This window comes from Pezoporus wallicus, unplaced genomic scaffold (assembly GCF_028554395.1).
Source record: "Pezoporus wallicus isolate ANWC-B61680 ecotype Strahan unplaced genomic scaffold, APGP_CSIRO_Pwel_v1 contig_8057, whole genome shotgun sequence".
Taxonomy (NCBI): domain Eukaryota; kingdom Metazoa; phylum Chordata; class Aves; order Psittaciformes; family Psittacidae; genus Pezoporus; species Pezoporus wallicus.
This window is the reverse complement of record NW_026637044.1, coordinates 658,906-671,677: the sequence shown is the minus strand read 5'-3', so window position 1 is coordinate 671,677 and position 12,772 is coordinate 658,906. Positions and strand designations below refer to the sequence as shown.

The following is a 12,772-nucleotide window of genomic DNA, read 5'->3' as shown; positions in this document are numbered from 1 at the left end:
GGTGTCCCATCACCCCAGTGTGCTGAGTGCCGCAAGGAGGAGGGACCTTGCCCGGGATCCCATGGGTGATAAGGGGATGTTGGCACCCCCAGCCTCTGTTAAAGGCTGTTTCCCCCCAGTTCTGGAGGATGGAGCCCATCACATTTCCATGCAGACTATGTTTACACGGGAAGAGCCTCCCCCTGGTGCAGGCTCCGCACCCATCCATGGCTCTGTATTAGGCCCCATCAGTAAACCAAGGTGGGCAAGGGGGAACCAAGGGTCTTGCCCCCCTCTTGTGGGCAGAGCTCAGCTGCAGCAACAGAGAGGGGAGGACCAGGGTGGATGCTGTGCTCCAGGCAGGGACGTGCTGGATGATACGAGCCAGCCAGCCAGTATCATCCAGCTGGGGGGTGAATTTTGGAGCCTCCTGCACCCCCAGGACATGCAGTGGGTGAAGCGTGGCACAGCCTTAATGTATCAGGCTCCATCACTGTGCTTAAATTCAGGAGCAGACAAGGCAGCAGAGCGCAGCACGGGATCCAGAGCCATCTCGTGATTCTGATTCCACCACGTTTCCTACAGACTTGTCTCAGATTTGTCTTTGGCAGAGGCAGGAACAGCAACAGAGGCTTGGGTGAGGGGCTGCAGGACAGAGACAGGCAGTGACTGTGTTTGTTTCAGTTTTACACGAGAAACCGAGCAGCAGCTCCCTCCTCACAGGCTGCTGCCGCCAAGTGCATGTTTTCCTGGGGGAGTTACTGAAAACATTGAAGGAGAATTAAAAGATTATGAAACACAGCCACACGGACGGTCTGACTGGGGCATTTCCAGAGCAAATCAGTGTGAGCTCTGTCCCTCTGTCTGTCCTGGGAGCTGATCTCACTCCAAATCCCTTCTCTGCCCAGCAAAGCGCTGCTCATGGAGTCTTGCACTATACTGTGGTCCCCAAAAACCCATGGAGGGGCTTTGCCCCCCCCCCCCAGCCCTGCTCTGCTTCATGCTGCCTGCACCGTGGGGAGCACTCGGCTCAGCCCTGCATCCCAGCTCATCCTGATGGGCAGCTCCCAGAGTGCACTGGCAGCCATGGGCCAGCCACACACCAGCACATTCCTCCAGTCAAGGGATCTGCTCCAGCACCCAGCTGGGTGCAGATGACAGGTCTGATTACGGTCAGGGACCCCACGGGGACACACAGGCAGGCTGGAGGAGGCACAGACTGAGCTCCTTTGCATCGGCTGAACAGGGGGAATCAGCTTTGTCCCATATGTCATTGTCCCCATCGACCAGAACCCAGGCAGGATAACAGGGGTCGATGGTGGGGGCAGGATAGGCTTTGGCCAGCACTTCTTCACCAGCTTTTCTTTCCCCCATTATCTCTCCCCAGGCTGCTGCCTGAAATCCTCCATCCTCATCCAGGTATGGGAGACATTCAAACCACCCTTTTCCGGATTTTCTTTAAAGTAACAAGTATTGGAAAGGCACAAAGAAATCACAACTTCAGGAAATGTTGAACTGAACAGACAGGACTGAGGCTGGTGGTTCCTGCCCCAGCTCAGGCACTGCTCACCCTGGACACACGAGCTGTTTCCTCTCTCAAAGCATCCTCCACGGTGAGCCTGAGCCCAAGGTCAATCTCAGCCCAGGCAGGCGGGGCTGTAGTGGGACAGCTTTGCCCTTGATTGGGGCTGGCACCTCCCAGGACACGGCTCCAAGGTGACGAGCGCTGATGCGACACCGAGAGCTGGAGGAAGCCGCCGGCTGCTGCAGCTGTGAGACTTAAACCGAACCTTCAGCATCCCCTGTGCTCCTGCAGGCCCAGCTCCCCCGCTGCCTTCAGCCTGAAGCAGGGAACAAACTCACCCACCACACATCAGTCACACCCCAAACTGCTCCCGACACCGCGATGATCTGAAAATTGCTCTAATTCAGAGTCCTCAGAAGAGGAGCTATGTTTAGGATTGCACGAGCAGCTTGGGGAAGGATGCTGGCAGCATCAGGCAGACACACATGGATCCACCACCTCTGTGCGCCCTGCGGTGCTGCAGCTGGTATCGAAAGACAAACTCCTTGACCTGCACAGGGAGCTGGCATGTTTGATTCAAGAGATTCCGTGTCACAGAGACAGAGCCACATCAGCCAAGCAGCCACAGCTGGAAGGGCAGAGCCCCCAGCACATTCTCTCCCTGCAACGGCCATTTTCGAGCCTTGTTCCTCTACAGCTGCAGAGAGAGAAGGTGGGAGAACTTTAATGTGGAATGGAAAACCAGAAAGACTGCTGGGTCTGATGGTTTGGATGAACTTAAAGTTCCTGCAGTTCCAATCTCCTGCCACAGGCAGGGAAACCTTCCACTATACCAGGTTGCTCCAAGCCCTGTCCAGCCTGGCCTTGAACACTGCCAGGGATGGGGCAGCCACAGCTTCTCTGGGCAACCTGTGCCAGGGCCTCACCACCCTCACAGGGAAGAACTTCTTCCTCAGATCTCATCTAAATCTCCCCTCTGTCAGTTTAAAGCCATTCCCCCTTGCCCTGTCCCTTCCTGCCCTTGTCAAAAGCCCCTTTCCAGCTTTCTTGCTGGCCCTTTTAGGCACGGGAAGCTGCTCTAAGGTGTCCCCGGAGCCTTCCCTTCTCCAGACTGAACAAGCCCAGCTCTCTCAGCCTGTTTCCGTAGCAGAGGTGCTCCAGCCCTTAGAGCATCTTTGTGGCCTCCTCTGCACTTGCTCCATCAGCTGCATGTGCCTTCTGTATGGGTTTGCAGGAATCAACTCTGCTGAGCATCCTCCAAGGACAGAGCTGCCTTTCCCCAGTCCCCAGTGCTAGGACAGAGCAAGGCATTTCCACAGACTGGATCCTGCAGGGATATGGTGGCTCTTTCAACTGCACATGAACCGGTGCTCAGGGAGGAGATGCTCCTCACAGAGCTCCCAGCGGCACCTGGGCTGAACCTTGCGCTGTGGAAGTTGCTGGTCCAGTTTTTTGCCTGCTGGATCACCTGGCAGTGGAGCCCTGCTCCTCCCCATGGCACTCAGTCACCTCAGCACCACAGACCTGGGGGAGCCTACCTTGGTGTTTGTGACCGTCAACACTGCCAATCCAGACCTGGTGCTAGAAACCCAGGAGCATACTAGGAAGGCTGCTGGTTTTGATGGAGACTGGGCTGGGGTTATTACACTTCAACTTGGAAGGACAAAAATGAAGAATTTGGGAAAAATAAAATCCAGATAATCACCCCTGGGTTTCCCATTGCAGCCTCCAGGCAACAGCTCCCAGGGATGCCGAGAAGGATCCCTGAGCAGTGGCGGGAGGTTCCAATGGAATTCCCACACAGACAGCACACACGGGCAGGCAGGAGACAGTGCAGACAAAGAGCAACCCTGTTCCTAGAGAGCCAGGCAGGGCACTGGCTCCAGCACACCCAAGCCGTTGGCAGGTCACCCACTGCCACCGACTGTCTGCGGCACATCGGCTCCTACCAGGATTTGGGGGGGGATTAGCCCATGGGATAGGTGCTGTGTCTGGCACTACCTATTGGGGTTACCCACTTTGTTGCTATAAAACCTGTGGAGTCTGAAAAGAGGTTTCCAGCCTTGCCAAATCCTCCGTTTTAAAAGTTTCTTGTGAGAAAGGCACAGGAATTGAACTAAACGCGTTGGAGGCCAACGCACACTTGCACACCAAAACTCTTTAGGTGCCCTATTAAATAAGCCCAGGGGAAAAAAATCCCAAACAGCTTATTAGGAACCACATGGTGGAGCTGGTATGGCTGGTCAGGACACAGCCACAACAGGGAGTTTTAGGATATTATCAGGAAGCCAAGCCAAGTGCAGGCAGGGGGTGTGAATGCCTGCTGCCGTTCCTGGTCCACTGCCCCATTGCTTCTTGTGCCAACGAGGCAACAGTGCCAAGAAAAGAAACCTGCATGTCCCATCCCTGTCTCTGGCACCATCAGGCTGGATGAAGATATAACCTCCTCTTAGCAGCGTGTAGTAACAGGAGGGACAGCTAGTATTTTGAGGAGAGCAGAAAGGTTTGGCACCGAGATGAGCTTCCATACAGCCCAAAAGCACCTTGGCCTCAAAGACGCTACTGCATTGTTGGAGTGGACATTGCACCAGTTTCAAGGGCTACAGGTTAGAGCCCAGTCCTAAATGTGCCTTCCAAGCTTTACTGTGCTCCCATCATAAAGCTGTCAATGGGAATTTGCTCTCTCCAGTCCATCACTGCTCCACACCCCAGCAGCCAAAGTGATCCCAGCCCTTCAGTACTGCTCCCACCCCATCACCAGGACCAGCTGGGGGGATCTAACAGCCATACAGCAAGTGTGGGCCCAAACTGCATCCAGACCACCACCTGGTCAAGGTAACAGCCCAGCCTCAGCCATCTTTGGTGACTGCAAAGCTTTAAAGGCACATCAATAAAAAAAGAAAGCGTTCAACAATTGATGCTATGATTTACCATTCCTTTGTGCTCCTTAGGAAAAAGGTCGAGAGGAGAGGAGGAAAAATGACAATCCCAGGACGAGAAGGGTGCAATCACAAAGGACAAGCCTTGCCCAAGGCACCCGGAGTGCCAAGGCTGAGCTCCTCAGCTTCCCACCTGGCCCCAACACCAGAGCAGCATTATGGAGTCGACCAAGGGAGTGTTTGGCAGAGGACCCCAGCCCCAGGGACTTCTCATGACACCCAAAAAGGGTTCCCCAACTGCAGATGGGGCTTTCATGGGGTGTGCTGGACCTGGAGACACATCTCCACCCCTGTGCTTTTCCTTCTCCAGCTTCAGGGAATTAGGGACTGTGGGTATTACAGGTGGGATGCTCGGGAAGGAGCACCAGTAGCACACTTCCTCAGAGGAAAAGGCTCTTATGTGAAGTAGCAACAGCATTTAGGACATAAACCTAATTGGATTCCTGGTTTCAGTTTAACCAAAAAGGCAAACTACCCTGGCAGCCTCCGGACCCCTGCAGGAGAGGACAAAAGATCTGAACAGGCATCTGAATTAAACAATTAACAGCAAAGCTGGTATGGGAATAGAGGAACAGTGGGATCCTGCTCGGTCAGCATGCCCAACCCTCCTCTATTAAAATCTGCCACTTCAGAGCTCTTCTTTCAAGCGTGTGATTCAACTGGGAACACGAGCCTGAGCGATTGTCCACAGCACAACAGTGGGGAAAGCAGGAATCAAACAGAAATAATCCCATCAGGCCTCGATTGCTGTTTTACCTCGTCCAGATTCATTAAGCTTTTTAAATCTGAAATACCATTTTCCAAAGCAGGGGATTGCCGAGCGCATTGCAAAAGGCCTTTGCTTGCCTGCACTATTTGGTGTCTCCCACCTCGCAGAGTAACAAGATCAGGCTTTGCATTTACTCCATTGTAGTCAAAATGCAGCCCCAAAATAAACCCGTATCATATTAACAAGTCTCAGCTCATCCACAACACACACAGAGGGAAAGGAGACTCCAGACAAAGTGGCGCAAGCTTTGTACAAAAACCATGTTGTTTTTTGATTTATTTCACAAAATTGGGAGGCTGTGTTGCAGGAATAAAACCGGCCCTGTACATAGGATCAGATGAAAAAGTCAGCACAGGTATTATTTATACAGAAACACAACAGTGTCAAGAATTCAGGTACTCTGTAGGATCGCCACTAGTACAGTAAAAAATAGTCTCCATCTGGATCTTTTATATTTGATCACGCTAAAAACAACCTGAGGTTATTCTAAACTGGACTACGGTTTGAACCAGAAAATCCCATGCTCACCCCAAAGACCCTGGAGGGAAAGGTAATGTTGAGGCTGAATTTCCTTTGTGGGAGGTGGAAGGAAGGCAGGCCCTGACTGTTCTCTGCTAGGCACTGTGGATTTTTAGAGGTTGACAGTGGAAAGCATCATTCCTATGTGCTGGAAGTAACAAGGCTGTGGATGATCATCTGAGCATGGAGCCCAGAACTGGTTAATCTGCACTCATGTGCTTGTAAGACCTGGGAAGTTCAACCATTAGCCTTGATGAGTCCATCACCTGAGTGCTCTTCAAAGGAAATCTTTTTGTTTTTAATGGTATAGGTGGTTCTGCAGGTTTCGGATGTATTTGAGAGCTCTCTCTCTGGTCAATCCTCAGGCCACCACCTTGCACTTGACTGCCGAAAGCCACCCTTTAAACAAGCAAGCAGACGCCAGACTTTTTGCAAGGAAACCTGGCAAATGCTCTTATACCAGGAAGAGAGCAAAGAACCCAAACCACAATGGGTAAAAGATTTTCTGCAGTCACTAACGATGAGCGAACAGGCAGCTGTTGTCAGCCTGAAGGTCTGTGTGTGACGGTTTCAATAAGCACTCCTAGATTTGCCTGCTGAAGCTGTTCCCTCACATCTCAACCCCCCAGACCATGGAAGCTCAGTGAGCGGAAGGTAATGTGTGAGCTGTCCTGGAGACGTGACCCACGGTCGCTGACTGCACACCTCAGCTGTCCACAGGAGGTAGTTCTGGCATTTGCATCCCAGCCATCCCAACCCAATCCCAAATGCTAGCACTTCTTTGCTATCTACTTTTTTTTTTTGTTCATTTTAAAAAGTAAAAAGTATATGCTCCAAAAAGAGGGACTAAAAATCATGGGTTTATTCCTCAGTTGGCTACTGTACCAAACTACTCAAGAGGTTCAACTACCACCTTCAAAGGCAAAAGAAAGGTAAAAACTGGAGCAAGAAAACTCCTACCATTGAGTGGTTTTATTCCAATTGATTCACCCCTGGCTTCATTTGCACTGGATCAATATTTTCTTTAATAAGTTAGCGAGGCAGCCCCAGGACTCGGCTACTGTCCTTAATGATGAGATATCTGTAATGAACACAGTGGCATTCCTACACCTTCTGTGCTACAACATGCCCTTATTTTCCTTCTCTGTTCGAACCACTGGTTTGGCATCCAACCTTGATGCTTTGCTCTACCTGGAGAACTCAAAACATTAGATCACAGGTGGAGTGGGCACATGCTACATCCTAAAGCTCAGCTAACGCCTTCACTGTGCAAGCTTGGTTCTTTTTTACCCTCCCCAGGAGAACCCAAAGTTCAAAACACCAAGATGAAAGAAACCAGAGTCGAGCACACCCTGAAAGGCAAGCAGACCAAAGCATAAAGGACTTCCCACCAGCAACATGGCAGCACTACTGGCGTCTTTGATCTGAAGCTTTCCCAAAGCAATGCGGAGTATTGCCAAGTTACAGGTAGTCATAGTGGTGGGCAGATCCTGTGTATAATGTGCTTGTATCTGTGTATGTATATGCACACATACACAACCGGGGCAGGCCAACAGGAGGTGAAAACCTCCTAGGGGAACAGGAGGTAACTGAGGAATTCATTTTTGGTCACCACTATGTTGCTGTAGAAGTTCCTTCTTCCTTGATTGCTTTAGGGAGCAGCTGAGGCTGGTGGGGCTGCTGCTGGAGGTGGAGTCACTCCTTCTGCTGGTGGAGGTGGCTGTGCTGGAGGGGGATCTGTGGCAAAACAGCAGAGAAACAGTGAGCAGGACACCAGGAAGGGCTGAACATGGAAAAGGAACCCAATGCCGATGCCCAGGTGTCTATGTGCCACAGAAGATGTGGCTGTTGGAGGAAAAAGCAACAAGGACTGTCCCCAGAAATGGCCATGACTGCAGCTTCCCAAGGAAGCTTCACTGCATGTTTTATTGCGCTTTTCAACCACTAAGCACTGTGTGGACGCTGTGAAAGAGGGAAAAAAATTCCCATATTTTACAGAAAAGATGACAGCTCAGTAGCTGGCAAAGTTCACATCAAGCAACCTTCAGCTGGAATTAGCATTTCTCATCTCCCACCTCTGTGCTTGAACCGTTAGATTATGGCTCTTTTCTTTAAAAATAGATGCAACAATAGACTTTATATAAACAGAGCCTGCACTTAAGCTCTGAGCAGTGTATGCAGGTTAAAGCAGAGGAATCCACAGATGCAGCAAGTAGGAGGAAAGAAATGAAGGATACAAAAGGCCAGATTTCATGCACAGAGAGGAGATGTTAATGGAACATGACTGACTTGTTCAATAGGGGAGGGGAAAAAAGAAATTAAGATAAGGGAAGAGAGTAAGCAGGAATGTAACCTGACGCAAGATATTCCCAGCGGTAGAGGTTCAGAAAAAAAGGGAGGAAAACCAAGTAAAGCTACAGCACCAAAAGAATAAGGAGCAATGTTTGAACAAAAATAGCATCAGAAGGGAGTATCTCATGCTTATGCTGGTTAACACCAATGAGTCAGTACTCCTCAGCAACTCCCTTCATCTGAGGCTAAAACGGGATGGCTTTTCCCAATTATTTTTTGAGGGAGGCACTACAAGCCATCACAACTTTTGCCTGTTTGGAGACAGTTGTGTGCTGAGGAACATTTCTGGGGTTAAGGCTGCCGTGCTGAAGCAGGCCAGCAGCTTGTCCCAGGCTACAGCTAATACAGACAAATATATTGAGGAATTCAGAGCAGAGCATCCTACACCAGCCACACCAGCTTCTCTTTTGCTTGCTGGCTTTGGCCAAATTCTCACACTCATTTAAGTAACACCCACACAGGAGCTACTGCTTTTTTTGGCTGGCATAAATCAACTTCAGTTTTGGAGGTGTAGGTATTTATAGTGTGTAAAGAACATTCCCAATATACCTTTTGCTTCTGCCTAATTAGGACTTCCTCCTTCTAATATCACAATGCCAAGTTTTCAGCAAGGCACTGTTGAACTGAATTGTATTCTCTCCTCTGCTACGTAAGGATTTAGATACTGTTAATTCCTGAACCTCTACTGTGCATTCTTCCAGAGCAAGTCAGGAGCAATTAGTGATGATGACCACAGAGCCTTACTGTCATTATAAATAAAATAAGGGATGCTATAAATAAAATAAAGGACAATGAAATATGTTTGAATACCTAGAGGGGAGACAAGCACTTAAAGCTTCAAGCACACCTCTGGCACTAGTCTTTGGCTTCCAACATGCAGAGATCCTATTATTCCTGCAGCAGATAAAGGGGTTTCAACTGCAATGAGTTTTCCAGCAACTAGGCAAGAGACAGAAAAAGCCACACCAGGTATATTCAAAATGTTTTCTGCTGGACATCCACTTACACATGCCATTCGGAGCTGCTAGAGGAACACGAGGTCCAATTAAATTTCCTGTCATCGGTGACATGCCAGGTGGGGGGGGACCACCGCCAGCTGGATGGATGTTAGCTGCCACACTTGGCATCATCCGGCCTGGCATGGGTTGTCCGGGTATCATCGAACCGGGCCCTGGAATCTGACCTGCAAGAGCAATGGAGAGACATGATGTGAGACTCATGGAAGTGATTGGAGGAGAAAAACAGAGTCTAGCTGTTCTCTGAGAAGTGAGGAAAAAGTCTTCTGTATGACGGCCAACTCCATACATGCTCCAAACACCTTTTTGTACTCCCCCAAATCAACACATTCCCTTTCAGAAGAGCCCCTTCAGGACCTTGTAATCTCAAACATCAAGAAGCAAGTGGGAGGTAACACAGTCAAACCCCAGAATTTTAAGTAAACCCCCGCTTAAGAGGCATTTGATAACAATCTAAAGAGGGAGTGGAAACAAATTACACTAAAATAATGAAGCATCAAATTAAGAGCATGTGATGAAACAGAGCAGCCACAAACCTTAATGGATTAATTTAATGGGGGAACTGAAATCAGACAGTTAGAAGTTTCAGTGTAGAGAAATTTCTACTCTTAAAAACCCGATTTTAATGCAAGAGAGGGTTCCAGTAAGTCTTTCTTACATATCAGCTCTGTAAGAGACCTTTTATGTTTCAGCTGCACAAAGCACCTGTTAGCATCATCCAGCTTTAGACACCTCCAACTTGTTTATTATTAACTGCTTTAAAACCTCACTTTAAGAGATTATTTTGCATAATCCAATTACATTTACTTTTACACACTTACATGAAGGTACAGTATTTTAGTTAGAAAAGCAGCTATTAGGCATGGATTGTAAAGACTTCTTTTCAGGAGAGCTCATTCCACCCCAAACCTCAGGTGGTTATGTGAAGTAAAATATGGTGACAGAACCCTCAACAAAAAAAAGGCTCTGAACATACATAAAAAGCATTAACAGCCACACCAGTGGTTAAAGCCAAGAAAGTCAGACCTCTGGATTTGTGTCCAAGTCAATACTTCAGCACAAACACTATTTATTAACTCTTAAGCTCAGCTTCGGAACAAGAGCTTTGAATAATATTTTATTAGTATCTGTTACTTCCATTTTATAAGATGTGAGGAAACTGCACCAGCTCATAAGCTATTGCCTGGAATGGGTTGGTTACAGATCTTAGTCAGCATCCTTCAGCCAGAGGCAGGACCACACGGGCCCACAAGCAACTTCACACAGCCACAGAAGACAGAAGACAAAGCAAAGTCTTCACTTTGTCTAAGAGGAAATGGTGGGCTATACCTGAATGGTTGGGAATTTGTGATCTAGAAGAGTAATAATCTGCACTTCAACCCCAGTGATCAAAAGCAAACCCTGCTCCTTCAGAGCTGTCACTGCGTAATGCCTGTACAGAAACTTCTGCCCAAGGGCCACGACTCAGGCTCTCACAGAGGTGAGGTTCACCAGCCATCACAGATCCTTCTCCAGCTCCATCAAAAAGCTAGAGGGACCACTGAAGAACAGTCCAACCATGCAGGAATACCTACTGAACAACAGTTAAAAAAGAAAAAAACAACACAGATAAACTCACTCCACTTCCCTGATGTTTGGTGCCTTTGCTAACCACGTAAGATTGCCCTGCTCAACCACATCCTTCCAGAATATCACAGACTCCAAGAATGGAAGGGACCTTAAAGCTCACCCAGTTCCAACCCCCTGCCACGGGCAGGGACACCTTCCACCAGACCAGGTTGCTCCAAGCCCCAACCAACCTGGCCTTGAACACTGCCAGGGATGGGGCAACCACAGCTTCTCTGGGCAGCCTGTGCCAGGGCCTTACCACCCTCACAGGGAAGAACTTCTTCCTCAGATCTCAGTCTCCCCTCTGGCAGTTTAAAGCCATTCCCCCTTGTCCTGTCCCTACCTGCCCCTGTCAAAAGCCCCTCTCCAGCTTTGTTGTTGGCCCCTTTAGGCACTGGAAGCTGCTCTAAGGTCTCCGCAGAGCCTTCTCTTCTCCAGGCTAAACAGGACCAGCTCTCTCAGCCTGTGTCCATAGCAGAGATGTTTCAGCCCTTTGAGCATCTTCATGGCCTTCTCTGGACTTGCTCCAACAGCTCCATGCGCCTTCTTATGCTGGTGGCCTTAGAGCTGGATGCGGTACTCTGGGTATAAGGCAGTACTTGCTTCTGAAACCAGTGCCACTAAACAGTGCAAAAGAATCCAACACACCACAGCCTGCTGGCTTCATACAGTCCTGGCAGATACTGAAGAATCTTAAATTCACAGGAATTGTGAAGCACTGAACCATGAAAACAGTATTGGAGCTCCAGGTTATACAAGCAAAAGGTCCATGTGCCAACCTGATGCTGCCTGATTACAGGAGCAAGACCAGCATACTGGCAAGCAGCAGATACAAAGCTCTACAGAAACCACTGGACTTCTCAAACATTTAGAAAGGAAAGGAAAAGTTATCCCTGGACACATTCCATCACTGATCAGTGGCCTGCAGCACTCATCATGGCATTTCCATCACTACATATTAGAGTGGCAGCAGCAGCCATCCAGAAAAGCTGTATACATCTGAGCTTTTAATCCTCTTTTGTCATCACTATCAACAAAATATTTTCTGCTTTAGTAATGGGGAATAGGTGGTTTTGAAGAAGCCCCTTGGAATCCTTGCACCTCCAGTCAACAGCTGAAAGGTTTTTTCCTTGCTGAATCTCACAAAGCTTCTGTCAGCCCATTCCTCCAGCCTGCCTCAGACCTCCTGATTGGCAGCCCAGCCCTCAAGTGCATCAGCGGATAATATGCAGATAACTGAAGATTTAAGCAGATGTGGCATGAATTTGCTGCTGCTGGCATCTGTGCATCTGTTTTGGTCCAGCTCACTGCGAGATGAGGACTGGGCAGAAAGAGCATGGCAGGCAACATGAGAACACTGTCACTGAAAGTAACGGCCAGGCATGGGCTGAGACTTAAAGACACAGTGATCTATTAGTATTAGGAGTGGGTCAAGAGCTACAGGACCAGTGCTGTTAAGAAACAAAATGCTGGTGGGTTTTCAAACAGCCCCAGACTGACAATTTGCAGGCTCTTTGTAATCAGCTCTGTGCTAGTGCTGAGTTTCCAACATAAGCATGGCAGGTAGACAAGCAAGCAGCTCTTCACCCCACAAGGCTGCCTGTGTGCAGAAACAAGCCCAAGGGTACATACGGTCTCAGCCTGAAGATCAGCTCTGAAGCACAGCCTGTCAGAGGATGCAGCTGCACAATGGCAGCTGGTAAAGCTCCAGAATTTGGGATTTTCCCCTGATTTACAGGAGACAGCTGTAGAAACTCGGGACATGCCTGATGTTACATGATGACCTGTGGCACTAGAGTCACAGCATATGTTTGCAGCTTGTTGCAGTTGCTGGAGGTTCAGGGTGAAATACTTAAACAAACGTGAAAAAAATCCTGTCTCACCAACAATCTCAATCTGCAAAGAAGAAAAGGTGGATGACATGGCCAGGTCAGTAACTGATACCCTGTTCTCTTCCCTTATGAAACATCATGGCAACAACAACTCAAAGTAGTCACTTTCCAGGAAAAATTTATATTCTGCTCCATTTACCTGAGAAGTCCTCTAAGAGCAGCTTGAACATTCA

General features: G+C 48.8%; 1 protein-coding gene across 3 annotated transcripts in view; it reads right to left on the bottom strand.

The window, feature by feature from the left end:
- Nucleotides 1–5,453: 5,453 nt before the first annotated feature.
- Nucleotides 5,454–12,772, bottom strand: part of SMARCC1 (SWI/SNF related, matrix associated, actin dependent regulator of chromatin subfamily c member 1) — a 94,118-nt gene continuing 86,799 nt past the window's right edge. For all 3 annotated transcript variants that reach the window (XM_057402833.1, XM_057402831.1, XM_057402832.1), the window contains 2 exons: nt 9,090–9,266; nt 5,454–7,468 (listed from right to left, as the gene is read on the bottom strand). In XM_057402833.1, coding sequence (XP_057258816.1) covers nt 7,383–7,468; nt 9,090–9,266 — 263 coding nt within the window. In that variant the 3' untranslated portion in view covers nt 5,454–7,382. The remainder of the gene's footprint in view (nt 7,469–9,089; nt 9,267–12,772) is intronic.